Here is a 27,992-nt window from a genome sequence, read left to right on the forward strand (position 1 = left end):
CCACAGCGCAAACGACTTCCGGTGTCAACACTGTGTGAAGTGCGCTCGTCTTGTACATACTCTCTTACTTTCGTCCTCCTCCCCCACGAACAAGGTAATTCGCGTGTCGCAAAGGTTCAGGACAGTCTTTTCCACTGACGAACGGAAGCGCTGCAACATCTTGTATGATGACTAGTTATGTAAGAGATGTCATAAGTAAATTCCTGTAGCATTCAAGTACACGTGTAATACATGTCCAGTGTCTGTCCAGCAGGCAGGAGCAGGGTTTTACCATTTATTTATATTAGGGCTGCAGCTATCGTTTATGTTCCTTACCGATTCATCTGACGAATATTTTCTCGATTAATCGATTCATTGTTTGGTCCATAAAATGTCATAAAATGGTAAAAAAAAATGTGGATCTAGTTTCCGAAAACCTCAAGATGATGTTTTGTTTTGCCAACACACCAAAGATATTCAATTAACTGTCATAGAGGAGCAAAGAAACCAGAACATATTCATATTTAAGAAGCTGAAATCATAGAATTAAGATTTTTCTTCTTCATAAAAACTACTTGAAATGATTAATCGATTATCAAAATAGCTGGCAATTAATTTACTAAGCGATTACTAAACGATTGACTGCTCTAATTTATAACTACACACTCTCTAGTCCTCGTGATCGATGATGTGTCATTTTAATGACCTTACTAATAGTTAAGAAATGATTAACTATGTACTAATGCTGCATCTGTTGTCAGTCAGATTGTCCCCCAAAAAAACCTTATGCAGCATGACTTTTTTTGCACTTGAATGGTAAATAGACTGTATTTATATAGCGCTTATCTAGTCCAATCGACCACCCAAAGCACTTTACATTACATGTCACATTCACACATTCATAGAGCGCTTTTCAGTATATGCAGCACTTTTTCTAACACACATAGCTGTCTGCAGAGCTGTCAGGGGCATAGGCACGCGGACTGGAGGAACCAGGGATCGAGCCGTGTACCTCCCGACCCCTCTTAATGTTATTTGGGTGTTTCCCTGCTGCAGATGAAGGTGATCCAGCACTCGGCAGAGACGCTACGAACAGCATTGGTGTCTGATCACCAGGACTTGGCAGAACTTTACAGTAAGTACACAAAGGAAGAAAGACATCTCCTGGAGGAAGGATTCCACCCGGGGCAGCAGCATTCCCTTTTCCAAGCCATCACAGTGCACTGTGACTCCGACTGGATCCCTGCTCACCCCGAGGAGCGTCAAGACTTTGAGAGCTTCTACAGAGACCCTCACAGGAAGAACCCCAATGCAAGCCACAACACTATTTATATTCAAACCATAGGTGAGGGTGTTTGTGTCTAGTGCGGCTACAGTAGCTCCTCTGTTTATCCTCAGTTCTAGTGGAGTGTGTCGGTGGGTTTGTGACAATGTTGTCATATTATTGAGTGCAATAGCCATTTGCCATGAAGGGGCATTGAAGCATAAGTATAATGGGAGAAATTACATTCTATATAGCTATACAGATGGATGAGACAGGGACAGTATATAATACAGTTGTTTTTTCTTTTTTTTACCTCTATGTGCAGAACATCAGATGGTTGCTTGGCTTCAATTCCGTCCTGTGTATCTTATAGGTTCCTTTGGGGAGGTGGGGGTCAAGACAGACCTGTATGTGGAATGGCTGAGGCAATACTGCCAGGCCTTCTTCTTTGGGCTCTCTGTCAAGTTGCTGCCGGCAGTTACTGTCGCTGAAACAGGATGCACTTTCCGAGTCAACAGCAACTCACACAACCTTCAGATCCTCACTGGTAAATTAGGCCGTTTAACACTTCTTTCATTTCTTTTGGGGTATCTTACTTGCGTCACATGTACGTATGGGAGTGTTGGGGGAAAATGGACTGTCCTTGATATTGCTTTGTTATTATGGGTTTCTCTTTTAGGTGATCTTCTACGATTTCTCTGTAACAGGAAACCAAAAGATGCTTTTTGTATTGTTGGAATCACAATGATTGACCTGTACCCCAAAGACTCCTGGAACTTTGTTTTTGGACAGGCTTCTCTCAGTATGGGTGAGACAGAAGTATAACTTTCTCTGTGATTGTTAATGACAGAAACTGACACACCTCAATTTATAATAATAATAATAATCATCATCATCTTCCTCTGCGTCACAAATGGCAAATGTGCTGTTTAAACACCCCGATATGGCCAGAATAGGCACAATATTAAAGAAGAGAGAATACATTGAGACTGGCTGATAGTTGTCAAAATGAATTCTATTTGTGATTATCGGTCTCCGTTGATGTAATGTGGTTTAGCTGCCACTATGTGGTGCTAAAGTTAAACATTTGATCAAGGACCTTTTTTCTCTTCTTGCCTTTAACCTATGCCTTTAACTTAGTATTGTTTATAAATTATGCACAGGAATGGGTGTTTTCAGCTTTGCCCGGTATGATGACAACTTCTACAGCAGAAATTATGCAGGGAGACTGAAAAAAAGGCTTCAGCCAAAGCAGGCAGACTACTCCGTGTTTGACGGATATTACACTCCCCCCATCTCCAGCACTCTGCTGCTTCGATCCTGCAAGGCTTCCACTCACTCACATTTGGTTCTAGGAACTTTTGAGTTGTCTTGCCAAAGGTCACCCTGCCACGTCACCACTGCACTTGATTTCAGAAAACCCTAATGTTAAGCATTTCTTTCCAGACAATGACTCATGAGATTGGCCACATGTTTGGAATAAGGCATTGCCAGTGGTTGAACTGCGTCATGCAAGGCTCCAACCACTTAGAGGAGTCTGATCGAAGGACTCTGGATTTCTGCCCCATCTGCCTTCGCAAGCTACAGGTTTCAGTCCGCTTCAAAATAGCTGAAAGATACAAGGTAAAGAAATGAAAACATGTTTCAAGCACAACATTGAAATATTATATGATAGTAACATATTGCTTAGTTATAAACTTTTCATCGGGTCTCATAATGAAACCGTATAATTATGTCCTACTTAAGTTGCCCTGGTGGTAACCTGATGCCGGGTCAATGACGTTTGTCAAAGTACAACATGCCAAAGTTATCCTGATTGTCTGAACTCACTTTCGAGCAACATTTATGCTTTTCATGAAAGATTGAATTTTATCCAGAAATTGTATATATGTATCTAAGGATTTGTTTTGCACATCAGTGGTACTTCAATACACTGAAGTTATTTGTTTTATCATGTGGGTACAAAGAAGCTTCTGGATTTTCTGTCAAACTCCAATCTAACAGCAATAATGTAAGATTCACTTACTCAAATCTGAAGTACCAACTTACATCTCTCCATCTGCTCCAGGATTAGCAAAAGATCAGTTTATTAAATGCACAGTTACATTCAGATTCACTTGGATTTTTATTTATTTTTTCAAATTGAATGAATGTTTATCTGCGTTCATTAGGCTTTACTGCACTGGATGGAGGAGGATCAGAAACCGGCATCCAGACCAGATGAGGCCTCTGCCCCTCAGTCCGCACTTTACATTCCAAAACCGACTGAAGCCTTTCATGCATCTAAACTTTGGCTCCACAGTTGCCTAGACATACTGGAAAAAAGATGACCTAAGCACGTTTCAATGAATGAACATAGGAGCTGGAAATAATTGAGAAGAATGGGACATCAAAATACATGTAGCCAGCTTTTATGGATATCTTGCAACACTTTTCTCTTTAAGAGTTCTGCTGCTCTTTGGTATGAAACAGAATCTTATGTTTTTTTAAACTTGACATTTATTGGCTAACCATAGTAATAAACCACATGTGGAAGTAGAGACGCTTCATATTAAGACCATCAAGTATAAAAAAATGTTTTCTGGTTTCAGACCCAATCACAAAAAGGGGTTCAGTCATGTTGGGTTTTTTTTTCTTCATGTAAACTAAGTATACTATATGTATATTAAAGATAATATATCACGAATATGGGGTGAACTGGGTTGGGACACTTCACATCTACTCATTAAATATTTATTCGCCTCTAAGCTTTCTGTTTGAGCTGTTAAAGGTTGATGCATTTGAATGATAGCAACTATAAAAGCTTATTGTAGTGTAACAGATCTTTTTTTATATCATATTTTGCAGTGAAAATATGACATACAATAGCATTTCATAAAGAACACATTACATTGCACACAATTCACAGGTTCAAATCACTTTCATTATTGCCATTGAACATGAAAGTGTATTGTTAGCATGTTGACAGTTTGATTAAAAAAATTAACTTTTAAATCACATACTCCTGAGATTTATGCATTTCTAAAACAGATTCTGTGTGAATCTGTGCAATTTATTGTTCTTGCAGCTACAGTACATTTGCTTCACCGTTTTACGGTATCGATCACCGTCAGGTAACTAGTTGAAAGTGGTAATGGCGCCTCCAGCAGCACAATGCACCACTCATGGTCCATTTGGAACAGGTTCACACCTAGCAGCAATATTTCTCACTACTTCAATAAAACAGTACGATATCAAAAGCTTACTTACTTACAGCCAATTTAAAAGTCACTCATTCTAACTTTAAGTCTTGACTCTGGTAAAAAAAACAAAAAAAACACTGTTCAGTGTGTAAAGCATGATTACTACTTCTTATAGTAATCTAAAGGTTCTCAAGATTGTGCTCAGAAACCAGATCTACAGCGGCATATATTCAACATTGGTCTTCTTCATTTGTCTTTGTCACTTCAGCACTCTGGCAGCAGTAGTCTTTGGAAAGCCTTTTACACCTGTATGGCTTGACCCTTTTGCTATCCATATCTGCAGTTAGCAGCTGAAGCAAAGCGTATAACCTCCTGGATGTCTCCCGTGGCCCCCTCGTGGTCAGAGTTGACTTCTGCGTCAGGGCTGTCGTTAGGGCTGCCGGCTCCACTCTGTTCCTCTGAGTCCACTCTCCGTACCTCTGTGTCTTCAGGGTGTTTCGAGTTCCTCTTCCTACAGAGTAATCCTCGCTTGGCAGGTTTTACCAAACCAAGGAACACAGCACTCAGTGCCATGCCGACTGTACAGGAGTAGAAGGCGGAGCCGTAGTTTTTCGTCACATCCACCAGCACACCTGTGGCAGAGGAGACGAAAAAGGAAGCATTGAGGGACAGTTTCTTTTTCTTGTCATGAGTGCTACTAGTCAACACAGCAGTTGTGTAATGTCTCTGACTGTAGGGAGGATGAGAAATTACCCTGATGACGTCTAAAGCTGTTTTCAGACATGGACTGAGGTTTTTAGTGCTACTGTGATCAATATTTGTTGACATAAACTTTCTTTGTGTGGTCAAAAGACAAAATCTGTAGTGAAGTGAAAGCACGATATATTTCTGGTAATCTTGTAATTAAAAGACAACGCTTACCTCCGAGTGGGGGTCCAGCCAGCCCAGCAAAGCTTTGTATGAACACATAGACACCAGCAGCCGAAGACATCCTCTCTATGCCTACCACATCGTCCTCAGCCAGTATGGGGATATGGGTGCACGCTAGTGTCCCCATAAAGAAGCCATAAAAAGCGCAGCACACAGCCAGGCCATAGAATTCCGTAACCAACGTGAATCCCACCAGATCCACAGTCATCATGATTACACACACCAGAAGAACAAGGAGCTTCTTCTTCCTGAACTGCCTACGCGTCAGGATCCCCCCGATGGAGAATCGGCCAAAGATTTCAGCCACGGCCATGGTGGAGAGCATGTAGGTGGCGCGGTCCCGCTCCACACCTCGACTCACACTCAGCTCGATGATGTAGAGTTGAGGGGCGAAGAAGCCGAGTGTGGCGAACAGCCCAAACAGACAATATAAAATGAAGTTGCACTCTCTGAGGATGGAGAAATCGAGAAGCTTTGAAATCTTTGCAGATAACCTTTCACCACCGGATTTATTTTCCTTGTTTTCCCTTTCTCGTTTCTCCTCCTCAGTTGCAGGTTCTTTATTTTCTGCCTCACCGTTTCCCGCAAATATCTGCTGTAAAGTCGTTTCCTCTGCGCTGCCGTTTTCTGCGCCGTATAGAGACTGGACACCAGAGTCTCCGGTGCTCATAGAGCCTCTGGTTAGCTCATTGTCCAGGCTGTATGAAGCATCTGGCGCGTGTGAGGTCCTGTTTGTTACAGAGTCCTCTGAGTTCGTACCCTCTGCCTTCTCCTGTGCACCGAGTACTTCCAACTCCTTTGGGGATGATCTGGGTTTGAGAATGATTGGCCGAAGCAGAACCCCACAGATGATGATGGTGCTTTGCAAAGCTCCTATCAATGCCATGGTACGTCGCCAGCCAATACGGTCCCTCAGTGCAGAAAAGGCTGAGGGTCGAAAGGAGGTTTTCAGTGAGCATTCATCAATAAATCTGCATATGGGGAATTACGTATGAGTTGTTTGAGATCTGACTTGTCTATAGGCTGCTATGGAAATGGGTATCTAAAGTCCAGTGTGTAGGATCAATCAACAGAAATAAAGTAAATGGAATATAATATTCATAACTACAGTGTGTTTTCATTACCCAAAACAAAGAATTGTCGTTTTGTGACCCGCTGTACAGGGACTTTAGTATTTTTACTTTACAAGAATACTGATGAAGGTTCTCTTGGAAGGGGAGGGTGAGATGAGGGGGTATTCTGTTGGTTGCGATATGCAACATCACCAATAGATGACACTAAATCCTACACACTGAACCTTTAAAAAGGAAACGGTGGATGAACATATGACCTTGGCACTATCAGTAGTATGTGTACCTGTGCTTTGAGAAATGTTCTACATTTATGTTATGGTCAACAAATCCCATGAAAAGACTAAAAACAACCTGGTGTCAGTCATTGGCTTACAGCCCAAGCCCACTAGTCCCCATTAAAGATGTGAACCTTTAAAAACGTTGCGATTTGAAAATAGGCTCAATCATTTCCTAGAAGTGGGGAGAACTGTAAAGTTTATAAAATAACACAAACTATGTAAACAGTGTATTTGTTGGGGACTATTTTCAGTCACCTGGTGCAATAGTATGGGTGAGTTATGTGTTTTTAACAGTTTTCAGACAACAGTGAAGCTTTGTTGCCAAGAGAAATAAGCTGTATACAGCAAGGCTTTGGTTTGTTGATATTTGTTTTAGTCTTTTCTTGGTATTTGTGGACAACTATGTAATATTTAAACTACTCCTCATCTTCTGAGGTATTCTACCCCCTAAACTCGGACTTCTCCAAATATAAACTGTACATAAACAAGTTCTTGCAATCACCTGGCGCCAGGGCAAACATGGACAGGGACTCTCCCGTGGAAGCTATGGCTGTGACCAGAGACCGTCGGCGTGAGAAGTACTGGGACAAGATGGTCACAGTGGGCAAGAAGGTCAGACAGTAGCCCAGACCTGCGCAGAAGGAAAGATGCATTTTTTTTTTTATTCAGTTAGATAAGCTGTGAAAAACCTATTTAAATAATAGAAGCATTGTGTGTTGTTCACAATTTGAGGAAAAGGAACAAGGAAGCAATTCAATACCTGCAACTAATCCATAGGTGATATACATTTGGTTGACGGAGCTGGTAAAGCTGGTGGCGATGGTACCCGAGGAAATGAGCAATCCACCAATCATGACAACAGGTTGGAAGCCAAAGCGGTTAGTCATCACAGCGGAGAGAGGACCTGAGGGCCAATGAGGAACACACTGCTGTTTAGAGTAGACAGTGGCACTGTAATTCTCAAAACGTCATTGTCATCTCAGTGTGTAGTCTCTACTTTTTTTGTTTTGGTTTATTCAGGGTTGCACCCGCACAACCGCCGCACTCACCGTTGAAGGTCATGACAAAGACGCAGATGGAAACAATCCAGGAGACACGACTGTTGGTCTCTCCAAACTCCCCCATCAGGTCCTGGAGAAAGATGCCGAAGCTCTTGATGGTGCCATACGTGAAAACCTCCACCAAGAAGAAGGCCACAGCCACCATCCATCCCCAGCCTCCATCAGGGGCCTCTGGGTACACGTTGGGCCCCAAGAAACGTGGTACCTTGGCTCTACACAGTACCATAACTGTAAAAACAAAAAGGCAGTTTTACAGACGGGCAATTAAAAAAAAAAATTCTAATTAATCATTTAAATGGTTTGACCAACCTCGAGAAAACATCAAATATTAAAGTCATGCACTGTGTTTGTTATTGTACAACCATTTAATAAAGCGTGAACACACACCTCAGGCAGATTCGCACACTTTAACCCAACTGCCTCACTGTGAGTGTCTACAAATCAAAACAATATTGCAGAATAAAAAATGGATCAAAGACAAACATAACTGCATTCGTAACCTTTAAGGAAAAGAAAAATATCAAGTTGATAACCATCGCAACTCAGGTCGGATGAAGATTACTGCGTGTGCAGCACACAAGCCAGCTTCAGGTTAGTGAAAAGTAGGTATTGTGCTGACTTGATCTTACAGCCAGCCTTTTAAATGTGGTGCCTCGGTGTATCCTCACCGAGTTACTGTTTAGTGTGTAAACACTGTCAGTACTGTAACTGAAGATGGAAAGGAGGAGAAGTTAAAGTTCAGCCTCTCTGGCCGGGCCTAATCGTCACATATTAATGTGGTTGCTTACTGGGGGTAAAATTTGAAGTTTCTATGATGTTGTGCATCATTAGTAATTACTTTCTTGGCCCTGATCCCAAGTAAACTGCTCACATTAGGAAGGAATATGTTGAGCATTATGAGTAAAATATAACTTATTACTATTCTCAGTTTATCTCTGTCGGCCCTTTTGCTTAAGGGCAACACTGTTTCGGATATGGCTTCAACATTTCTTAACCTGACAAAATGATTTATTTTCTGCTTTGTATTTTGTTTGACCCTATAGTTCTTCAGATTAGACTAAGAAACTTGTGTAACACCCCACCACACACAGTTTTTGCTATAGTGGTATGTTAAGCATAGCGTAAACCTCTGATTTCAACTACTGTCTTCACACATGACATATGCTGGATGAAAACTCCCACTGCCTCTTTACACCTGCAGCTGTAAGGTTAACAGGATCACAATTGCTCTGTATAACATTTTGCCACTTGAGCACTTCATACATCTTTGTTTTGTAAATGGCTGTGCTGACCAGGCAAATACACACCGATATTAAAACATGCACAAACAGCATATAGCTGCTATGGATAAAAAAAAAGTATGCAACGAGTGTCGTAGAATTTTCTCCTCTCCTTTGTTAGAAACTATGGTTGGTGCACTGAGAGAGGTCATCTTATCTTTGGCAGGTCAGGTCATTGTCTCTGGGTGTCATAGTCTTAGAATATAGTCTAAACATCCTGATTCTAAGGAGCCATTCCATCTGTTTAAACGACGACATGACATGATGGATTTTTGGGACATCATGTACAGACACTTTTTTGATCTTCGTACGAACCAGAAATCCCTTCAATATTGAGCTCCTGTAATAAATACTTCAGCTTAAGACATCCACGGTCTCTGTTTTCCTGATTCAACTGCATCAATTTTTCCATATATCACATTTTGAATATTAGTGAAAAACTTCCCGGCACATCCAAGTCCATGAGATTACTATAATAAAGTCATGAACTGACAGTAAGTTTCTCAAAACCCATGTGAAACTACAGCAAAAAACAAAACAAAAATCTATCAACATAACAATACTGGATCATAACACATCCAAGTGCATTAATGAGTCACTTTGCACAGATAACAGGAACAAGAAGTTTATTATCTATAATGTAACATAACTGAAGTAAAAGCTACCCTGTCAATACAGAGGTAAAAAAAACAACCAGATATATAATAAAAATGGATTAAAATATGTGGAGTAAATATTTACCCAGCTGTTCGCTGCTGAAAGCTCTACAAGTTCTATTTACTGTAAAGTAGAGCCCGAACCACATGCATTTTCGGGGGCTGATGCCGATACCGGGAGTAAAATATTTCCAATACAAATATATATTCCCAAGAGTCATTATCAGACCCTTCTGACAAAGAAGGTGCGATATTTTACAGTTTAACCATGAACTTTTTTTATTTTAAATAACTGTAGATTTGAAAACACTAATCCAACCGAACCCTATAGAACTTGAATTAAGAAAACAAAACATTTATTTCATGAATATTGTAAATATACATAAAAAGTTGTTCAAATCGACAAACATAAATGTCGATATATACCGATATGTCTGTGAAAGGCTCATATCAGCGCATTTTTAATAAGTCGATATCTATTGGGCTGTACTTTAACGTCTTTATATTTGATGTATGCATTTATCGTTGTCAGTTTGTAATTTTGTTTTGTTTATCCGTCAGCAAATTGGAAATTTGTTCCAATAAGTATTAGAAAATTATGCCGAAATGTCAATATGATGTTTGATTTCAAAATGATTAGTCAAAAAAAAGTTGTTTTCGATTAATTAACACAGGGTTAGGGGCCGGAGCCGCGCGGTGCGTCGTCATGCGGATGACGCAATGCCCTACGGCGGCTCACGTGGTCGGCGTGTTCCACTGACTCGAAGCGACCACCGCTCGCGAACCCCTCGTAAGTACTCGACGTCGCCGGTCCGAGGCATGTGTGTAACACAAGACGTGTGAATGCGTCTCTCACTCTTCTAGCTCTTCAAAGTGACTCGGTTATAATGACGCGGACTCGTGTTCCAGTCGCGTGTCTCACCTGTGTGGCGACTTCCGGACGGTGACGACCAGTTTCTTTCTTCTTCGCTCGACTGTCGCCCCTCGTGCCGGCGGTGTCGCGCGCTGAGTCAATGAGAGTCCGAGTTTTTACGGAGCCATGTTCTCGTGCGCCTGTGTGCACTGGCTTATACTCACACGCGTGGAGGGACACGCATACCCACCCACCCACACACACACACACACACACACTTGCAAGACTTGCGAGACAAACATTATCTGTGTGTAACACGGCAGCTGGCAGTGAGGGACAGACCCCCACTACTCCCCCAGGAGATCCGGTTACAACCAGTTCTCCGCCCCCCCCCCCCCCATGTTAATCTGCGGAATCCCCACAACCCCGTTTCAACTTTGGCGTGTGTGTGTGTGTGCACGTGTGTGTGCGTGCACGTGTGTGTGCGAATGGACCCCCAAAACCCACTTCATCTACATGTTATTGTCAAATAAGTACATTTTAATGAAACTCTCCCCCCCCCCCAAAGGTTTCTCCATATGTGTAAATGGTGTCATTCATTACATGAACTCATTCAGTTTGACAGGTTTTTGCGATTCTGACCACCAACCTTATTCAGCGTCGTTTAATTTGAGCGCTTCGAGTTTTCGTGAAGACCGCTCTATGAATCCAATGTATTATTATTATTATTATTATTATTATTAATAGTAATTTCACTGTATGTTTTGTTTTTTCGCTTGTAATCTCATTTCTTCAGTCGTTTCTTTTCCTTTATAGATCTGTGAAAATGTGAATGCCGAGGTGATCGTTCATAGGTGGCAGAGATACTTCTACTTTTTTCTAGTTCGCCATCATTTACTGTCCAAATCACCAACTCCGCAGCCTGGGGAAATGACACTCGCCTGACTATGAAATATCTGACTTCATCTGTAATATATCAACTGTCGTGTCAGAATGGTAACTGGCTGATTAGTTTGAATATTTTGTATATTTACGCCTGATGAAGAGGTTCGGAAACCGGAACCAAGTGTCTTGTTTACCAAGCATGTTTTTAAGAAGGCTGGTTTACCACTGAAAGACCGCCATGTATTTCGAGTAACATATTTTGAGTTGTGTGGCCACTTTTTCGATCTGGGATTTATGGAAAAACTCACCAGTGTGTTTTTCATTTCTTCCATAGAAACTTTAGATATAGCTTCACTTCTTACTCCAATCACTCTCAGATCACTCAGTCAGTGTCTCATATTGGTTTTGGAAAAACTAAAGCAGCTCCCACTGTCCAATAGCACAATACATGTGTTAATACTTGAGGATCATTTTAGATGTATTTCTGTTTTAAGAGATCCCGTTGATTTTCAGCTACCAGTCTTGACGAACACATTTACTTATGAATTTCATAGCTTTCTAATTCATCTCAATGGACATTTTGCGGGACCGTGTAACACCCGTCCAGTTAACATATAGAGTATCATCTGAAGCCAGCTCTTCTTAGTCATCAGAAATGTGTTTTCATTGCCTAAAAAAAGTAGAAAATGTGTGCAAATTTCAACAGAAACATGTTTTGTGTGTAAACCATTGCACTGCTGGTCCAAATATGCAACCTATACATCACAGTTTTTCTTATGTTTACTTTATATTATAAATAGAGCTACTTGGTGAGGAAAATAATATGGTCATTCAGCTACAGAGCACATGTCAACTGGTTTGGTTACAGTTGCAAACAACATATACCCTCTAAAAACTGATCCGTAACCTTAGTAAATTTTTATCTAATTTGAATGCCTTTAAATACTGTAAGTTAGCTTAATTCAGACTTTGTGTGTATTGTACTTAGTCACATTCACAATGTGAATGCTGCTTAAGTCTATGTATTTCTTGGCAGGTTTTGACCCAAAATGGCAGAGGCTTTCACCCTATTTCTTCTGACTGGGATGCTGCTGTGTGGGCTGCTGCTCCACACGGTGTCCCAGCATAGAGCCGGGGTTGATGGGCCCAGTAAGAGGCCCAATTTCATCATCATACTGGCAGACGACATAGGCTGGGGTGACCTGGATGCTAACCTGCCCGAAGAGAAGGCAAACAACACTCCTCACCTTAACCTGTTGGCCGAGCAAGGACTAAAGTAGGGAATTAATAATTCATATCGTACCTTTTATGTAGCGATAAATGCCATGTCATATCCACACTAACTAACACACCTTAATGTGTCCTCTCATTTCTCTATACAAATATTGTTCTTCTATTCCAGATTAACCGATTTCCATTCCCCAGCCTCAACCTGCTCCCCATCCCGTGCTGCCATCCTGACAGGCCGCTACGGCCTAAGAAATGGAGTGACGCATAACTTTGCGGTGGACTCTGTGGCAGGTCTGCCCCTTTCTGAGGTCACATTGCCTCAGCTGCTACAGAAAGCGGGATATTACACCGCCATGATCGGTAAATGGCACTTGGGCCACAACGGACCATACGGTCCAACCAACAGAGGTGAGTGCAAGCTTGACATTTACACCACGATTCTGTCAGGACCCTGCTGAACAGCAAAGACGCAGATCAGGCAGGAATTTCTCCAACTGGTTCGTGAACCTAAGTTAAATTTTGCACGAGGAGATAAAGGTGAGATTATTAAAGTTATCTGAAAGTACAGTTATCCAGATGCGGAAAGTCACTCAATATACGGATGCAAGCTGAAATGGGATCATTCATAGAAGAGTACAATGTGTAAAGGTTATAGATTGTATATACATAGGTCACTGATATATATATATATATATATATATATATATATATATATATATGTATAAATAAAAAATGCATTTAATTAACAGTTAAACTATTTTAATCATTACAGAAAAACTTTTTACATGTCACATAAAAGTGACTTTGAGATAGAAGCTAACTCATACTGGTACATACTCAATTGTCTATCTTTCCAGTTCATAGCTATGGTGTCACTCAGTCTTTCCAGACTGTTCCATCGAGTGTGTGTGAGTCCGTCAGCCTCGCTGCATGGGAGACAGACTAAACAGGGTCAATAATAAACTCCCTGCAGCTGTCTTGTGAAACGCCAAACTTGCACCTGAGTCAACAGCCCCTCCCCCTCTCTTCTCCAGCACTTAATGGGCCTGGTCATTATTTTCAGGTAATGACACACTGCAGTAGTGACTTGGGATTGTTTGAAGGTCAGGCTAGGCACATTATGCCTTCCGAATGAAATTCAACTCCTCAGATGCTGTTTTGCAAAAGGCACCGCTCCGGGTTATGATGTTAAACTCCACCAGAAGTGACAAAGTGATATTCCTGTGCATCTTGGCCTGTTCTTAAACTGCCACGTGAATGGGGCTCCGCCTCTCGACTCGCACCTTCAGTCCAAATCACGACACTTCTGACGCTGATTCTGTCGCCGCCCTTCATTTCCCATTCAAAACAAACTTACAAGACATTTGTATTTTGACGTGAGGTCAAAGACTTTACCGATGCCCCATCTCCCCACTTCCGTACTGTTCCTACACGTTTCCCCTTCCCTCTTATCACGGCTGATCATCATCTGATTAATCAAGAGAGATAATTGATCCAATAATAAGTCTAAAATTATATTTTAGAAACGTATTTCAAATAATAAATTGCAGAAGTTTACATGAGCTCATTAAATAAATCTGTGAAATATAATTTGCAGTAAAAAAAAAAGGCTTCAGCACTGTGCCTGATTGGTTGACCACCTGGCATTAGGCACATGCAGCACAGTGGGACATTTTCTGCTGTGGTGAAAATTGGTTACCATCAGCTTTTGTATCCTAATAAATGATAACAAATCAATGTAACAAAATATATCTTGATGCATTATATATTCAAATCTTATATCCTGTACCATATAGATGAGTGAGCATCATATCACAGTACATGTGGTGGTAGTCTCATTGAAAATAAATTGTGGTTTTCGGGGTTGATAGACAACAATACACAGAACAAGATTAAACACTGTTGAATTGTTGTGTTTGTGTACCACAATAACAAATATCTGCAGCATTTCCATTTGTCTCCTGTACAGGTTTTGACTACTACTTAGGTATTCCTTACAGTAATGACATGGGCTGTACTGACATACCAGGATATAACCTCCCCCACTGCCCCCCCTGTGACACATCTGGACCACAAGTGTTCAGGTGTGACTCTGTGCTCCTCCTTTTACAAATAGGCCAATCTCATGTCTTTATGGATTTTTTTTTTCTTCTGACAAATGTGGGACAACGCTGGGTTTTTTGGTAATGTGATACATCGCAATGGTAACTTGTGCTGCAAAACCAACTTGCTCTGAAGCAGGTTAACTTCAGATCAGAACCCGAAACACTTGAACTACTGACCAATCAGATTCATAATATTCTCACATATTCATAGTAGTCTCGAAAAGAGAAGGAAGGAAGTTAATGTCACATGAGGTCAAATTGATTAGAATCATGGAAATGTTATTGTGAATAAAGGCTCAGTTTAAATTTATCCTCGTTGTTCTGAGCTGCAGTGACAGTCAGAGTTAAAAAGCATCAACATTGTCAGAGGCTTGGTTCATTTAAAATTAGGCCGTTACTATTTTTTTATTTAGTGTGATAAACTCTCCGTCAGTTTTTTTAGAAGCTCTGTGGCTCTTTATTGTAAAATCTTTTGTCCCTGTCAGGGCTATAGGAATGATGACTCTGGGTTTTCCAAAGATTCGATTGATCAGTACGATCCTCAGACGATCAGGTTAGGTGTGCTGCATAAGTTACCATTGTGATGTACCCCATCAAGAAGTGAATCAGTGTCATCGCCCTGAAAGCGAGGTCAAACCTCAAGTTCTCGTTAGTCACAAAACCTGCTTCGTAGCACAGGCCTGCTTACAACTTGCCAAACACAACTCTCAACCTATCAGAGTATCAACTGCTTCCTTTGGGGTTAGGCCACACCGTAAATCCAAACTCATCCCTAAGGAATTACAAATTATTTCGCCACTCGACAACCTTAATTACACTCCCACACTGTTTATTATGTTATCATGTTGTTCTAGGTTGAAGAGAAGTGTACACGGAGGCTGTTATTCCAAAGTTGGCCTTCCTCTGATTGAATACAGCAGTATTGTGGAGCAGCCACTTGACCTATGGACACTAACGGAGCAATACAAATCTGCTGCGACTGGGATTATACAAAATGCAAGGTACAATACTGCTGCACAGGTAAACAAAGTATGAAAATATATTTACATTAGGCTTTTATTCTCTTCATGGCTCCTTAGAATTTTCCAACCTTCTGTTTTTCTCCACTACAGTCCATGTGTGTCTTGGTGTGTCCATCAGAATAACTGTTAGCCCCGCAGGCAGAGGACCCAAATGGAGATGCACAAAAATAGCAAGATGCCGTTTCATTTTCAAAAACATTTAAGCTTACAGTCAGATGGGTAGATAACCAGGCAGATGAGTTGAAAGAGAGGGAGCTTCAACGAACAGGAACAGACAGGAGTCTTTACACAAGGGAATACTACTTAATCTGTTTAAGGGCGTAAATAAATGGTATAGTGTTGAATGGAAAAGAGAAACAGGTTTGTCGCTGAACCGGGCAAACAGGTGTGTTGGAACAAGGAGGAGACATCTGAGGCCAGGGATGTGTGGTTATCCAGGTAACTTCCAGTTTAACTCTGGGTTTTCCATCCTACCATGCTTGTTCCCCTCTCACCATGGTAACTTATGCTGGATGGATACATTTGAATTAAGAGATCAAAGCCAGTCACCAATCCAACTACTGACCAATCAGATCACTGGACATCCAGAGACATCATCAGATTTCATAATTTCCGGAATTCAAGATGGCTCAGGCTGAAAGTCTAATGTCAACGTTCATAATAACTGACAATATGAAGTGTAATGGTTCCTACGTACATGATCATTATATCGTGAATCACAAGGTCACAGTGATTTAATTCTCTTCTATTAAGATGAAGAAAACAGCATGTACGATGCAGTTGCGTATCATAGTGCCCATACAGTGTGACCTAAAAACGTGAATGGTTCTGTTTAAGTACCCTGTATTTAGATGCTGACAGGCTGCCCCATTACAATTTCACTGTGGATGAAAAAGTTCCCAAGTTTCAGGACATACAAATAGTCTACTGAGCTTAACTTTGCAACCTTTGTTTTTCGACAAACGGTTGCTCATTCCATGGTCAAGGCTGGGGAGGGCAAGTAATGTCTATTTATATAATACCATTCCGACAAAAGGCAATTAGAAGTGCTTTTACAGAGGCGTAGAAACGCATTGGAAACTAGAAGAGTGCCCTATTTCGCCATAAGTGAAAATTAAAACAAAACAAAACATGGATGTCCAGAACTGCTCCAAAATGTAATGTTTTTTTCCTCAGGTCATGCCCCGCCCTTCCACAAAGTTTTATGGAATTGGGTTCAGAAGTTTTTGTATTATACTGCTAACTAACAAAAAAGTCAAACAGACGCTGATGAAAACATGGCCACCCTGGCAGAGGTAAAGCAAAAAAGATTACAAAAGAAGCTGCATATATAATTTATCAATAAATAAAAGCTTGTCTGTCAAGTGTGCCAGCTTCTCTTTCTACGGAGAGTGTGTTTGAGGGTGAAAGTTGAGATCATATTTCTGGCAAATGTTTAAAGACCAATGCATGAGTGGATTCTTTGTGAATCAAGAGCTTGTCCTGTCATTATGCTTAAAAAAATCAGCTAAATTCAAAGAAGCATTTGTCACTGGGTTACTTTACTGTCATTTCAGGAAGCGGGGGCAGCCCTATCTGCTTTACATAGCGTTGGCTCACATGCACGTCCCCCTGGCCCCTCCACTCCCGCCTGATGCCACCGCTCACCACCCAAATGAGGGCAGAGTGTACAGTGCCAGTCTGCAGGAGATGGACAGTCTGGTGGGGGCAGTAAAGAGCACTTCTGATGACACAGACAAAAACAATACTCTCATCTGGTTCACCGGTGAGCCCACTGCAGGAGTTATGTCTTTTCTTTTGACACTGTCATTGAAATTGTCACATTGATCATTACAGTATTGTGTGTGTTTAGGTGACAATGGTCCTTGGGAACAGAAGTGCCAGTACGCAGGAAGTGTGGGACCTTTCATGGGAAAGTGGCAGACCAGCAGAGGTGAAATTAACTTTATAAGAAGTTGAAAACTCCTGTGTTACTTTTTAAGAGGAGGTAGCCAACCTGCATAAGTTTATAAAGGCATTATTTACTAGGGAGAGAAGTTGGACAAGAAGATAAATCACAAAACAAGGTAGGTAAAAAAACAAACAGTGCAATTAAAAGCTAAATTCTGTTGTGATGTTAGATAGATCGGCCTCTGGGTCTAAGGGTGTGCCATGTAGAATTGCTCCTGATGTGCTGTGGTTTTTCTGAAGGCCTGTCACAGTAGCAAAGTGGAAGCAGCTTAATTAAATGAGCTGCATATTTTTAGACCTTTTGTGAAGGACAAGAGGGATCTTTATTCCAGAGGAAAAGAGTCTGTTGACGTAGGACAGACATAGGACCATGTTGTCGATCTACCTTGGAAGGAAAGAGCCTTTCAACATCTCAGTGCAGTAATCCAGATAACTAGGTTTTTCTGGATGCTCGGAGCACACAATGGATCTGTCGTCAGATTGTGATCAGCAAAGACATACATGTTGTATTCTTAGATATAGCGAATGCCTTTGGTTCAAAGAATTAGAGTTGTTCAAAGTAGCAGACGTAGTCAAAAGGCTGGTGAGGGAAAATGTTACTAGAGCATGGCAGCAGTTGGAGGTAATAATCATAATAATAAATTGAATTTATAGGACATCTCGGCAGTCATTATATAAGAAACAAGTGGATTGTAGAGGGGCCTAAAAAACCTTTGTGTTCAGTTGCATGGTAGTGGCTGGAGCTACCATGCATCATATTGACACTCATTCTCATATTCCTAAATTGATTTTCTTTTGCCTGTGTTAGGTGGAGGCTCAGCAAAGCGGACCACCTGGGAAGGAGGTCACAGGGTGCCAACAGTGGCCTATTGGCCTGGCAAGGTTCCTGCAAACACCACCAGCTCTGCCCTGCTCAGGTACTACCAATTCCCCTATATGCACAGACTCGAATAGCCAAAATGGTTATTACAATATAAAAACCAAACCAAAAAAAATTGGAAACATGCAAAACAGTCCTCTCTGTTCCTCTTTATGCCCCTTTGCAGTGGTATGGACATCTTCCCAACTCTTCTGTCTCTGGCAGGGGTAACTCCTCCCGCAGGCAGACGTTACGATGGCATCGATGCCACAAATGTCCTCCTGCATGGTGAACAGAACGGCCATGAGGTCATAACTAGTTTTTGTTGTCAATGTTACTTTGGTTTATAGAAATATATAAATAGTCCTAATGTTGTCAATAGGGATGTGCTTATAGGATCTGGCTGCAGACATTAGTTCCTCTCCTCTGTTTTTCTGCAGGTTCTTTTCCATCCTAACAGTGGTGCAGCGGGGAGGTTTGGTGACCTGCAGACAGTTCGAACAGGGAAACACAAAGCTTTCTACATCACAGGTAAGGGTCAACCAGTCCAATTACATTACAGCCACATATATAGCAGATGTGATGTTCATACTGTAATTAAAACTTTGAAAATAATTAAACGCTCTCACAGTGATGACGCATGCGTGTGTTACTACTTGTTCTGCCTTGCGAGCATGTCTGAGCCTGATTCTAAAAGTTAAATAAGAGCAGCTGCATTCTTATGGTGAAGCAAGTATGAATGCACATTTTAAAGTAGAATACATCAACAGTGTTGTTGAGATAGAAGTTCATCTTACAAATGTGAGACACAAGGCCAAGCATTTATAGTAACATATATCCTTGCACCCTTGCAGGTGCAGCTACAGCATGTGGTGGTGCAACAGGGAGGCAGCAGCTCCACGACGCACCGTTGATATTTGACCTTGAGTGCGACGAGGCCGAGGAAACACCCCTGGATGCGAGGACACCCGAATACCAGACGGTAGCAAAGAGGATTGCCCGCAGGAGGGAGGAGATCTTATGGGACATTACCACTGACACGTCTGTGTCCACAGCCGACTACAGCACAGACGAGTTGGCAGCGCCCTGCTGTGACCCGAGACTGGCCGTTTGCCGCTGCCACCCGCTGGGCCGGGGATGGGAACCCGCTCCCAGGAACACTCACACAAAGCGGCAAAAGAGAAGCACGTAGATGTAAGAAAACAAAAACATGAAGAAAGATCTCCTTTGGATGTGCTCAGCTGTTTGTTTGTAGCGGTTTGGGAGGTTCAATGTCCAGATGCAGCAGGAGACGCGCAAACAAGCACAGAGAGCAAATAGAAACAGGACGCCGAACTTCGGCCAGGTGGAAGAGAAAAGATCAGGGTCAGGTAGTTCTCTGTAAGGTCAATAATACACGGAAAATAACATCTATCAAAACATAAAATATTTAAGACATGCTACTTACGTATCATTTTGTTGCAAGTGAATTAATCATAAACCACCATCCACAGTTTGTTGAACAATTGAATGTTCATGGTACAAAAACATATCTTTTCTTTTTTGACATTTGATGAGATTTATTACTGGACTTTATATCACAATTTCATATATGCTATTTTAAATCATAAGCAGACAGTGCAGAGGTTGAATCGCTTCTTGGCTTTAATGTGTCTCTGTGGTGAATGTCCCGTACTGAGCAGGTCAATGTGGGCGTAACAATGTCCTAACATTGCCACCTGTTGGCGAAATTTTATTACCATATTACTTATTACAACAGAACTTTATATAAATGTTATATATATATATACACATTATACACAAAGTAAAAATCCTCAATATATATATTTAGGCATGGTAAGTCTATGCATTGATGTGTAATACTTTTAACATTTTGCAAAATAATATTTCATACGTCAAAGTAAAAATGAGCAGGACATGTTAACATAATATTAAGCATCATGTCTTGAAAATAAAAAGGTCTTCAGGACATCACTGAAATCCAGGGATGTGTAACTTTTTCGCGCACAGCTCGTCATCAAGCCTTTCACAGTTCGCTTCCGACCGCAGAGGCGACTCCTCCGGACATATCCTCAGGTTACATTTGTGACTGCGGGTTTTTAGTCTCGTCTGTCGCTACCATAATTAGTATCGAAACTGCATGTCATATAATACTTAGTGCATGTATCAGGGTTTAAATAGTGTTTCACGTTTACAGCATCTTTTCCTTCTCGGCCCCTCTCTCTTTGAGATGTGACACATTTAACGCCCATTGATAAGCTCCAAACGTCCCGGTGCCTGATTGACAAAAAATGCCCAGATGATAAATATTTAGATCCAAAGATTTGTCAGAAAATAAAATGTACTCAAAAGATTAGACAGCTTTTTATATTATTGCGGAGAGCACTTGGCTTTTATGAAGCAGCTAAAATTACTTCTCAGGCAACTTCAGTATCTCTCTTAAAAGCATTTTTGTGAATCTGGTGCTTAGTTACCGCCCTGCTTGTTGTCTCCTCTTAATACCTTGGTATATTCAGTCTGCTCACCTACACTCTGCTGGACCAAATCACATGCCTATCTAATTGCTAACATGAAACTGTTGTGCAACAATAATGTCACTGTGATGTCAGGACATTATTAACTGTTATTTTATGGCATAATATGGGAGTTGACAGTGGGACTCTACAGATAGGCTTTGAATCTGTCTGAGCAAAAAGCTTCAAATATTCTGAACCTGTTTTTGTTGTTGTATTTTAAGCTGTTTTAGTGTTTTTGTTTTTTTTAAATTCCTTACAAAAAAGTAAGAGGGAAGCAGAAAACAGAAACACAGCACTCTGGCACATTTTGACCCAAGGCCAGCAGAGGTACATGTGGGAGGGTGGGGGTGACAGAATGTCTCAACACGTCAGGAATATATATTTTTTCCATCATCCCTGCTCCAAACAAGTGAGTCTGATTGTTCGGAGGGAGGGGAGGGTTCGTTGTGGGGGGTGACGGGGGAGGCTTGGTCAGTTGCCGACTGGGGGAAACTCGTTCTCGTCATCCAGGCAGACGGGGCTCTCGGCGAATTCATGCTCTGGGATTACCTCGCCCTTCTGGGCTCCACCATCTTCAGAGTAACCTAGGAAGAGAGGAAAGGAGGCAGTGAAAGGTTTTTGTTCCCTCTTGCTATGAATAACATCCCTATGTCCACTGTGATATCTTATAACCTAAGTTGTTTCTTAATGTCCAGGATTCAGATTAAACCTAAAAAAAACCTTAATCTTAAAGGTGCTTTAAATAAAGTCAATGAGTAGCAAGTAATCATTCATAGTGTTTGTGTTTTCTTTGTTTCGCTAGTGAAGAAGAAATAATCTTTTACTTCCAGTCTCTTAAATTTACTATCCTATATTCATTAATTCAACAAATCTACTTTAGGTCGATTATTATTGGTTATTTCTATTGCTTTCAGATAGAGCAGTAAAACAAAACTTTTTTTAAAGCTATTAAGTTTTCCTGCACTCCTGCATATTTACATCCCACCATCACGGATGGACCATTTTGTTAATTGCCATTTAAGGAGTAGCTGTGAAGTATCCAGTTCAGGGTGAACCTTGGAAAGGTTGGTGGTTAGGGAATGGCCTACCCATGAGAGTGGTGGAGGAGGGTGGGGTTGAAGGGAGTGCCACAGTGGCAGCGTACGATTGGCTAGCTGGTTGGGGGGAAACATCCTCTGGATTCTCCTCTTCCTTCTCTTCCACCTGCTCCTCGCCGGAGTCAAACAGCCTGCAGGACCAGAGTAGACTTGAGACAACATCACATCACCTGACCCCGTGTGATGTAACACAAGCACAAACCAAGGTTCGATTGTGAAACTGGAACTGAGAATCAAGTGATTTCCACTAAAAAAATGAACTACCATTGAGAAATACCATCCCAATTGAATTGGGTCTGCCTAATTTGCCCTAAATTAATGTTATAGTATAAATAATAATAGCCAAGGGGAATGAGAAGCAGCATATTTCCTGTTCCATTTCCATTACACTGTATTTTAAACACTTCAGAGTTGTAATAATGGACTTAAAGAAAATCATTGTACCTTTTCAGTAACATGCAGATAATTAGGCATGATGCAGCCTATTAAGACACCCTGGTACCTACCTGTGTTTTTGTACAAGGACACATTCGCCTCCATCCTGTGGATCCACATTATAGATGTAGAGATATCCGTCTGATGATGCCACCAGAAGGCGAGGGAGCTTTTGAATCCTGACAACCGAAACACACACAAGAAGTGAATGAACTACACATCAAATACACTTGTTAACAAATATCCCTCTCTTCTTCTTCTTCTTCTTCTCTCTCTCTGCCTTACGTCGCCAGGGCGCAGATGTTCTTCAGGCCAAACATGTTGAGTCGTACAGTCGCAAAGGCTCGGTCCTGGTGCATCATGTCGGACACCTGGGTGGGCAGATAAGTGCTGGCTGCTGTGAACATTTTACCGACGTACGCTGACCATGTAGGAGACTCCTCGTCTTGACTGCTAGGAAAGTAGAAGGGGCCATGAATACAGGTGGAAAGGTAAAGCATTTGAACATCAATAACTCATTACTGGGGGGATTTTGCATATTGAGGCACTAGGAAACAGTTGCCTTGCTTTACATCAGAAATACAGCAGATGGTGCTGATCATTCAGAGAACTGTCCTTTCCTGAACCATGGAAGGTTCAGAAAAGGACAATGGAGACTATTAATACAGGAAATACTCTATCTGTGGAAGTTGTTTTGAGAAGGAAAAAAAAGAATGAATTTACTATTCAAAAGCAAAACATTTTACCAGAGATTATAAAAAAAATCCTCTGACAGAAATTACCAAGGTTTAGTTTGACCTGGATGACGGTAGTAGCAAAGCATTATCCGCACGCTGAAGCTTGTATGCTTTTTTTATTTTACAGAAAACAAATCATTCAAACCTTCAATCAAATAGACAAAAAGAGTGTGAGTGTTTACCTGGGGCTGTGCTGCTCCAGTTTAAAGATATGGACCGTCTCAGTGTTGCTGGATGCACACAGGAACTGGGCATCAGCACTGAAGGACAATGAACTGATACTAACATACCTGACACACACACACACACAAACAAAAAAAAAGGACAGCAACAGTTAAAATTGAGTGAACACTTAATTACAAGGATGACATCTGATCATGACTCATGAGTCAAGTCAAAACGGGTGTTTCTAGGTCTCACGTTTCCACTATTCCCCCTGTTCACACTGCTGTCTTAATCACTGATACTGGCAGCCGCACAGCGCATCCACAACCTGGTCGGCAGTAGGAGACTCATTTGAACTGCCAACATTCGTGTAACAAGACCCTTTTCTTTTTTTTAAACCGTGTCCTCCATCGCGAATCATCTCGATCTCTGTCTCACATTTGCTGGTAATAGTTTCTGATTTCAACTAGGAAAATGTGAGCGCTAACCTCTTCATCCCTCGCCGAAATTCAAACAGTCTCTGTCCTTCAGGAATGCTGAAGACTCTGATAACAGTACCCTATGGTGCAGAAGGCAGTTAGACAAGGGGGATCATGAAACAGGAAAAAAAAAGGGGGCTAAGAGGGCGTCAAGTTCTCACCTTCTCTGAAGCGCTGGCCAGTTTGGTGCCGGAGGCGTTGAAGGTGAGGGCCGCCAGGGGACTGTCGTGGGCCTGAATCAGCGTCACGGTGCTCTAAAGGGGCAAACAAGTGCTTTTCTAGTGACATCAACACTGGGCTGACTTTCCCTGTGGGCTTTTCAAAGACAAGACAACGGCTATAAAGTTTTCCATTACGTTGCAAGTGTTAACAGTTCACTGCAGCCTCACCAGGTTGTTGGCGTCGTAGATTGTGATCTCTCCGATGGTGGCACTGCCAGGGTACGCCAGGTAGGAGTTACCGTGGTTGACGGACAGAGCACAGAGACCTAGGAGGGAGTGCAGAGGATGAATTACAGCTGTAGTTTTCTGTCTTTCTTTTCTCTTCCTTGTGTCTCTTTTACTTTCTTCCTGCTAAACTGATAAAATCCTCACCACGGGGATTTATGCTCACTGTGTACTGAAACATGTTGGTCAAAAGAAGCCGGTGAAACTTGTACATAAAGATATGTACACCTAGATTTAATGTGAATATTTGGCAAATGCCTGGTTTGAATACTTTGACATTTTGAGTGTCTATTTATCTTACAAGGCTCTGCAACCCTGTAAGTAGCTTTAAATCAATAGTAGCTTCATCTTCCAAATGAAAAGCGCATGTAATAAATTGCACTCATGCAGACTTAGTGGTTTTGCTGCTACAGCCTTGCAAGGTGTTGTTTGAGAAGTGTGACCAGTAGAGTCTGGTGGCTAATAATAGCAAACTATAGATAGATATTGATCGACAACAGACATTACTACTTTATGACTCTTAGCTCATTTGCTACACTATGTTGCAGCATCTCATACTGTATTGTACATGTGGCCACAGTGGTCTCTACTCAGCAAAAGTCTCATAATATTTCTTTAAAGTGAAGCAATTCACTAGTCTATAGACATGTATGTACACACTTTGTATTATCTACACTGTACGCAGATGTGTGCGTATAGCAGCTTGTGTGTACCTGAGAGGTTGATGGGTGTGTTGAGCAGGGTCTTGAGTAGTTTCATGTCTTTGATATTGTGGATGTAGATCGACTCCTCCAGGCACACCACCAGCCGCTGGCGTGACAGTGACACGGGAGGGTTAGCATGCGCAGCACAAACCGGCCAGATCACAGGTGTGGATGATGTGTCTATTTCCTGCTTCTGTACCTGTCTGTTGAGCCTGACGGACAGGATGTTGTTGGAGTAGCTGTAGTTACAAATCTCTGTACCCTTCTTGAAGTGGTACACGTTCATTCGCCGTGGCATGGACAGACTGACCACCACCACCAGGCTGCTGGAAAACAGCCGCTCCACAATATACACATCCGGACCTTCAACTGGAAGAGGGACAAGAGGAAGACCCTGGATACAGCTGGGTGCTTCGACAGAAGATATGGAGACTTAAATGTGAGCTCATATCACCAGCAACACAAAGGCAAATGCTGCATTCTCATAGGCTGTTGAATTCCAATGCATGTCCCACACTTAAACAGCTTCACTGCTATTACACATCTTGCATTTCGCTGACTACCACACTCTTTATGTACAACTGAAGAGAAACTGCCAGACTAAAGACTCTAAGCATTCTTGCTCATTGCAGCTCCTTAGGATTAGAGTGTTCCTCTCTGCAAACATGTCATGGCCTGTCTGAGTTGTTGTATGACCAAGGCGAACTGTGCGTCTTTACCCTTATCGCTGTCATTGCAATATGTCATCTGAGGGAGTTTTACACAAACATGACAGTACATTCTGAATTCGTAGATGTGGGAGCCGTCATGTGGCTTTGTACACTCAGTGCTGCTGAGGAAAGAAGACTTGAGACAGCAGATTTCTTCCTACCTCCTTCGTGGATGCAGTCCAGCTTATCCACAGCAGTGACTGAAAACAGCTGGTAGCCAGCCTTGGTGCCCACTGACAGAGAACTACAATAAAACCACACACACACACACACACACACACACACACACACACACACACACAAACACAAACAAACAAACAACACAGACCACATTACCCATTGTTTAGTTAAATAAATACATTTCATAATACTGTACATTGATTGATTAATTGAAAGATATGCAATATTAATACGACTATTTGTAGTAAAATAATCACCGAAATTCTTTTGTTTGTACCACAACAGATAATTGAATGGATTGGGTTGAAGTTGATGGTTTGTTATTGGACACACTAGTCTAATAAATCACTAGTATAACACTGTACACAACAGGGAGTGAAGTCTATATTTAAGCCACTGGCCTTATGACTGTTAGTTTCCATTCAAGAGTCATTCAAATAGTGTGGGACAAAGTGTGATCGCCACACAGTTGCAGCATGTCCTCACATGAGCCAAAGTGACCTTGTTTACACTGATACTGATAACTTAATTGTCACTGGTGTAATAGTGGCATGAGGGCAGTCTATGGCCATAACTGATGGGAGGAAGTCACTGGCTCAGTTTTAAGTTTTTACTTCATCCGAGCAGGTGATGCTTGGTGACCACAAGTGACGTGAGTCTGTTCAGTTTATCTTATCTTGTTCAGTCAACTCAGCCAGTAAGCATCTTCCATTCAAGAAGTGCCTTTGATATGCCCGCCCTGTTGTTTCATGGCTGAAGGCAGAAAGACAAAGGGATAAGGAGGCCTGGTTGAGTGTTTGGTCACCGGCTTGGTTTAACAGGCCGGTGTCAGACTGAACCTTTGTGTACACACCTGCCATAGAAGAAGGCAGTGTTGCGTTTGTCTCTTACTTTGCACTTTACCCTCTAATCATACCTAAACATGGGACAATGGTCACCCACAGCACAGGTATGATTGGTAGAAAAAATGAGTGGGGAAAACCAAAATGACACAGGAACTAATGTTTGTGACAGTGCTTCCAGTAAAATTAACATAACCTCGAGAGAAAAAAATGACAATTTTTACTCATTAACTCCCACTGTTGCATGTCAATTATTAATTGTACATGTTATCTGTTGTCATGCATCAAGGAGGAGGGGCCTGTGTCAAATACATTGCATCAAGCTGTGTCTCTATATTACAACAATCAGTTGGGTTCCTAACTGTGTAGTTTAATGTCCAACAGGCCTAGAAGATTAACACAGTGGCCTATTTCAATTTCAGCTGGCATCAGGAAGTTTTAACAAGGCGAACACAAACAAAGCTTGTAGTTTCGTTTTGGACGAACACACACATACATACATACAACTGCCGACCCGTAGGCTCTGCTAACGGAGAACGAGATATTACCCAGTGTGCGAATACGATTGGAAAAACCATTATGCAACAGTCAGGTGCATCACAGAGATTGAGTTCATGTCGGGCCCCGGCCCGCGGGTTGCTTACGTGGTGTCCTGGTTAAAAGAAGCACAGATGAAGCCTCGGTCCTCTGCGGGGCCGTCCGGTGCGTCCTGGGACTCCATCCGACCCGCCGAATTCGCGCTCCTCTCGCTGGCCGAGGTCGGAGGCCTTAGGCTCGGGTCGATCCCCGCTTCCCCTCCTCTGCTCCCCTCCAAGCGCCACGCTCACACTCTTCGGGGGAGAGGAATGTCCGGGCGGGCTGGCTCAGGTGGCAGACATCACACACCGAGCAGACCGGCCCGAATCTGAACGACACGGAAGATGGACGATAACACAGCCCCAAAGAGCCGTTTCACTTCAGTCAGTCGACTGTGTTATTATTGTCTTATTAACTTTCAATATTCACAAGGCAAAACAAAAACAGCTGATGGGAGGATGCGTCACTCTGAGCTGTGTCACGATTGGCGGGCTGATA

General features: G+C 41.9%; 4 protein-coding genes across 12 annotated transcripts; 2 read left to right on the top strand and 2 right to left on the bottom strand.

The window, feature by feature from the left end:
• The first annotated feature begins 11 nt into the window (after positions 1–11).
• Positions 12–3,573, top strand: LOC118287161 (archaemetzincin-2). 2 transcript variants are annotated; one of them, XM_047327519.1, is made up of 7 exons: positions 12–94; positions 1,036–1,324; positions 1,617–1,790; positions 1,923–2,051; positions 2,407–2,570; positions 2,690–2,866; positions 3,415–3,573. In XM_047327519.1, exons 2-7 carry the CDS (start codon positions 1,036–1,038, stop codon positions 3,571–3,573), a joined length of 1,092 nt encoding a protein of 363 aa, XP_047183475.1. In that variant the 5' UTR covers positions 12–94. The 2 variants fall into 2 exon arrangements, with proteins under 2 accessions (XP_047183475.1, XP_035467934.2); XM_035612041.2 differs by having other exon boundaries at positions 49–179.
• Positions 3,350–17,454, bottom strand: LOC118287156 (monocarboxylate transporter 7). Of its 4 annotated transcripts, none has more exons than XM_035612030.2 (6): positions 17,344–17,454; positions 7,756–7,995; positions 7,467–7,610; positions 7,209–7,337; positions 5,347–6,282; positions 3,350–5,057 (listed from the first exon to the last, which is right to left on the bottom strand). In XM_035612030.2, exons 2-6 carry the CDS (start codon positions 7,991–7,993, stop codon positions 4,753–4,755), a joined length of 1,752 nt encoding a protein of 583 aa, XP_035467923.2. In that variant the 5' UTR covers positions 7,994–7,995; positions 17,344–17,454; the 3' UTR covers positions 3,350–4,752. The 4 variants fall into 4 exon arrangements, with proteins under 4 accessions (XP_035467923.2, XP_035467922.2, XP_035467920.2 ...); XM_035612029.2 differs by lacking the exon at positions 17,344–17,454 and adding an exon at positions 16,008–16,141; XM_035612027.2 differs by lacking the exon at positions 17,344–17,454 and adding an exon at positions 15,824–16,072.
• Positions 10,369–20,587, top strand: arsg (arylsulfatase G). 2 transcript variants are annotated; one of them, XM_035612031.2, is made up of 11 exons: positions 10,369–10,493; positions 12,478–12,717; positions 12,844–13,079; positions 14,617–14,755; positions 15,631–15,777; positions 17,355–17,563; positions 17,651–17,731; positions 18,557–18,665; positions 18,795–18,915; positions 19,048–19,138; positions 19,462–20,587. In XM_035612031.2, exons 2-11 carry the CDS (start codon positions 12,491–12,493, stop codon positions 19,797–19,799), a joined length of 1,698 nt encoding a protein of 565 aa, XP_035467924.1. In that variant the 5' UTR covers positions 10,369–10,493; positions 12,478–12,490; the 3' UTR covers positions 19,800–20,587. The 2 variants fall into 2 exon arrangements, with proteins under 2 accessions (XP_035467924.1, XP_035467926.1); XM_035612033.2 differs by having other exon boundaries at positions 14,641–14,755.
• On the bottom strand, positions 20,234–27,978 carry LOC118287159 (WD repeat domain phosphoinositide-interacting protein 1). Of its 4 annotated transcripts, none has more exons than XM_035612037.2 (12): positions 27,563–27,978; positions 26,058–26,140; positions 25,386–25,555; positions 25,196–25,292; positions 24,426–24,523; positions 24,198–24,290; positions 24,046–24,116; positions 23,575–23,682; positions 22,941–23,105; positions 22,727–22,834; positions 22,212–22,351; positions 20,234–21,707 (listed from the first exon to the last, which is right to left on the bottom strand). In XM_035612037.2, the coding sequence occupies exons 1-12, from the start codon at positions 27,637–27,639 to the stop codon at positions 21,595–21,597; spliced, it is 1,323 nt and encodes a 440-aa protein (XP_035467930.1). In that variant the 5' UTR covers positions 27,640–27,978; the 3' UTR covers positions 20,234–21,594. The 4 variants fall into 4 exon arrangements, with proteins under 4 accessions (XP_035467930.1, XP_035467928.1, XP_035467929.1 ...); XM_035612035.2 differs by having other exon boundaries at positions 25,386–25,597; XM_035612036.2 differs by having other exon boundaries at positions 22,941–23,108; positions 27,563–27,977.
• Between the last annotated feature and the right edge of the window lie 14 nt (positions 27,979–27,992).

The sequence above is a fragment of the Scophthalmus maximus genome, chromosome 16, assembly GCF_022379125.1.
Source record: "Scophthalmus maximus strain ysfricsl-2021 chromosome 16, ASM2237912v1, whole genome shotgun sequence".
NCBI classification, from domain to species: Eukaryota; Metazoa; Chordata; class Actinopteri; order Pleuronectiformes; family Scophthalmidae; genus Scophthalmus; species Scophthalmus maximus.

Bases quoted from the DNA above. Each gene is read 5' to 3' on its own strand.
- LOC118287161 (XM_035612041.2), top strand. The intron at 1,325-1,616 runs GTGAGGGTGTTT...TGTATCTTATAG, and splicing joins TATTTATATTCAAACCATAG to GTTCCTTTGGGGAGGTGGGG. The intron at 2,571-2,689 runs GCTTCCACTCAC...ATTTCTTTCCAG, and splicing joins TGCTGCTTCGATCCTGCAAG to ACAATGACTCATGAGATTGG.
- LOC118287156 (XM_035612030.2), bottom strand. From the start codon at position 7,993: ATGGTACTGTGTAGAGCCAAGGTACCACGTTTCTTGGGGCCCAACGTG. The intron at 7,611-7,755 runs GTGAGTGCGGCG...ATTGGCCCTCAG, and splicing joins CTTTGTCATGACCTTCAACG to GTCCTCTCTCCGCTGTGATG. The intron at 5,058-5,346 runs GTAAGCGTTGTC...CCTCTGCCACAG, and splicing joins GGCTGGACCCCCACTCGGAG to GTGTGCTGGTGGATGTGACG.
- arsg (XM_035612031.2), top strand. From the start codon at position 12,491: ATGGCAGAGGCTTTCACCCTATTTCTTCTGACTGGGATGCTGCTGTGT. The intron at 12,718-12,843 runs GTAGGGAATTAA...CTTCTATTCCAG, and splicing joins TTGGCCGAGCAAGGACTAAA to ATTAACCGATTTCCATTCCC. The intron at 18,916-19,047 runs GTCATAACTAGT...GTTTTTCTGCAG, and splicing joins GTGAACAGAACGGCCATGAG to GTTCTTTTCCATCCTAACAG.
- LOC118287159 (XM_035612034.2), bottom strand. From the start codon at position 27,639: ATGGAGTCCCAGGACGCACCGGACGGCCCCGCAGAGGACCGAGGCTTC. The intron at 24,117-24,197 runs GTGAGAACTTGA...TCTGCACCATAG, and splicing joins TGGCCAGCGCTTCAGAGAAG to GGTACTGTTATCAGAGTCTT. The intron at 22,835-22,940 runs GTAAGGCAGAGA...TTCGGTTGTCAG, and splicing joins AACATCTGCGCCCTGGCGAC to GATTCAAAAGCTCCCTCGCC.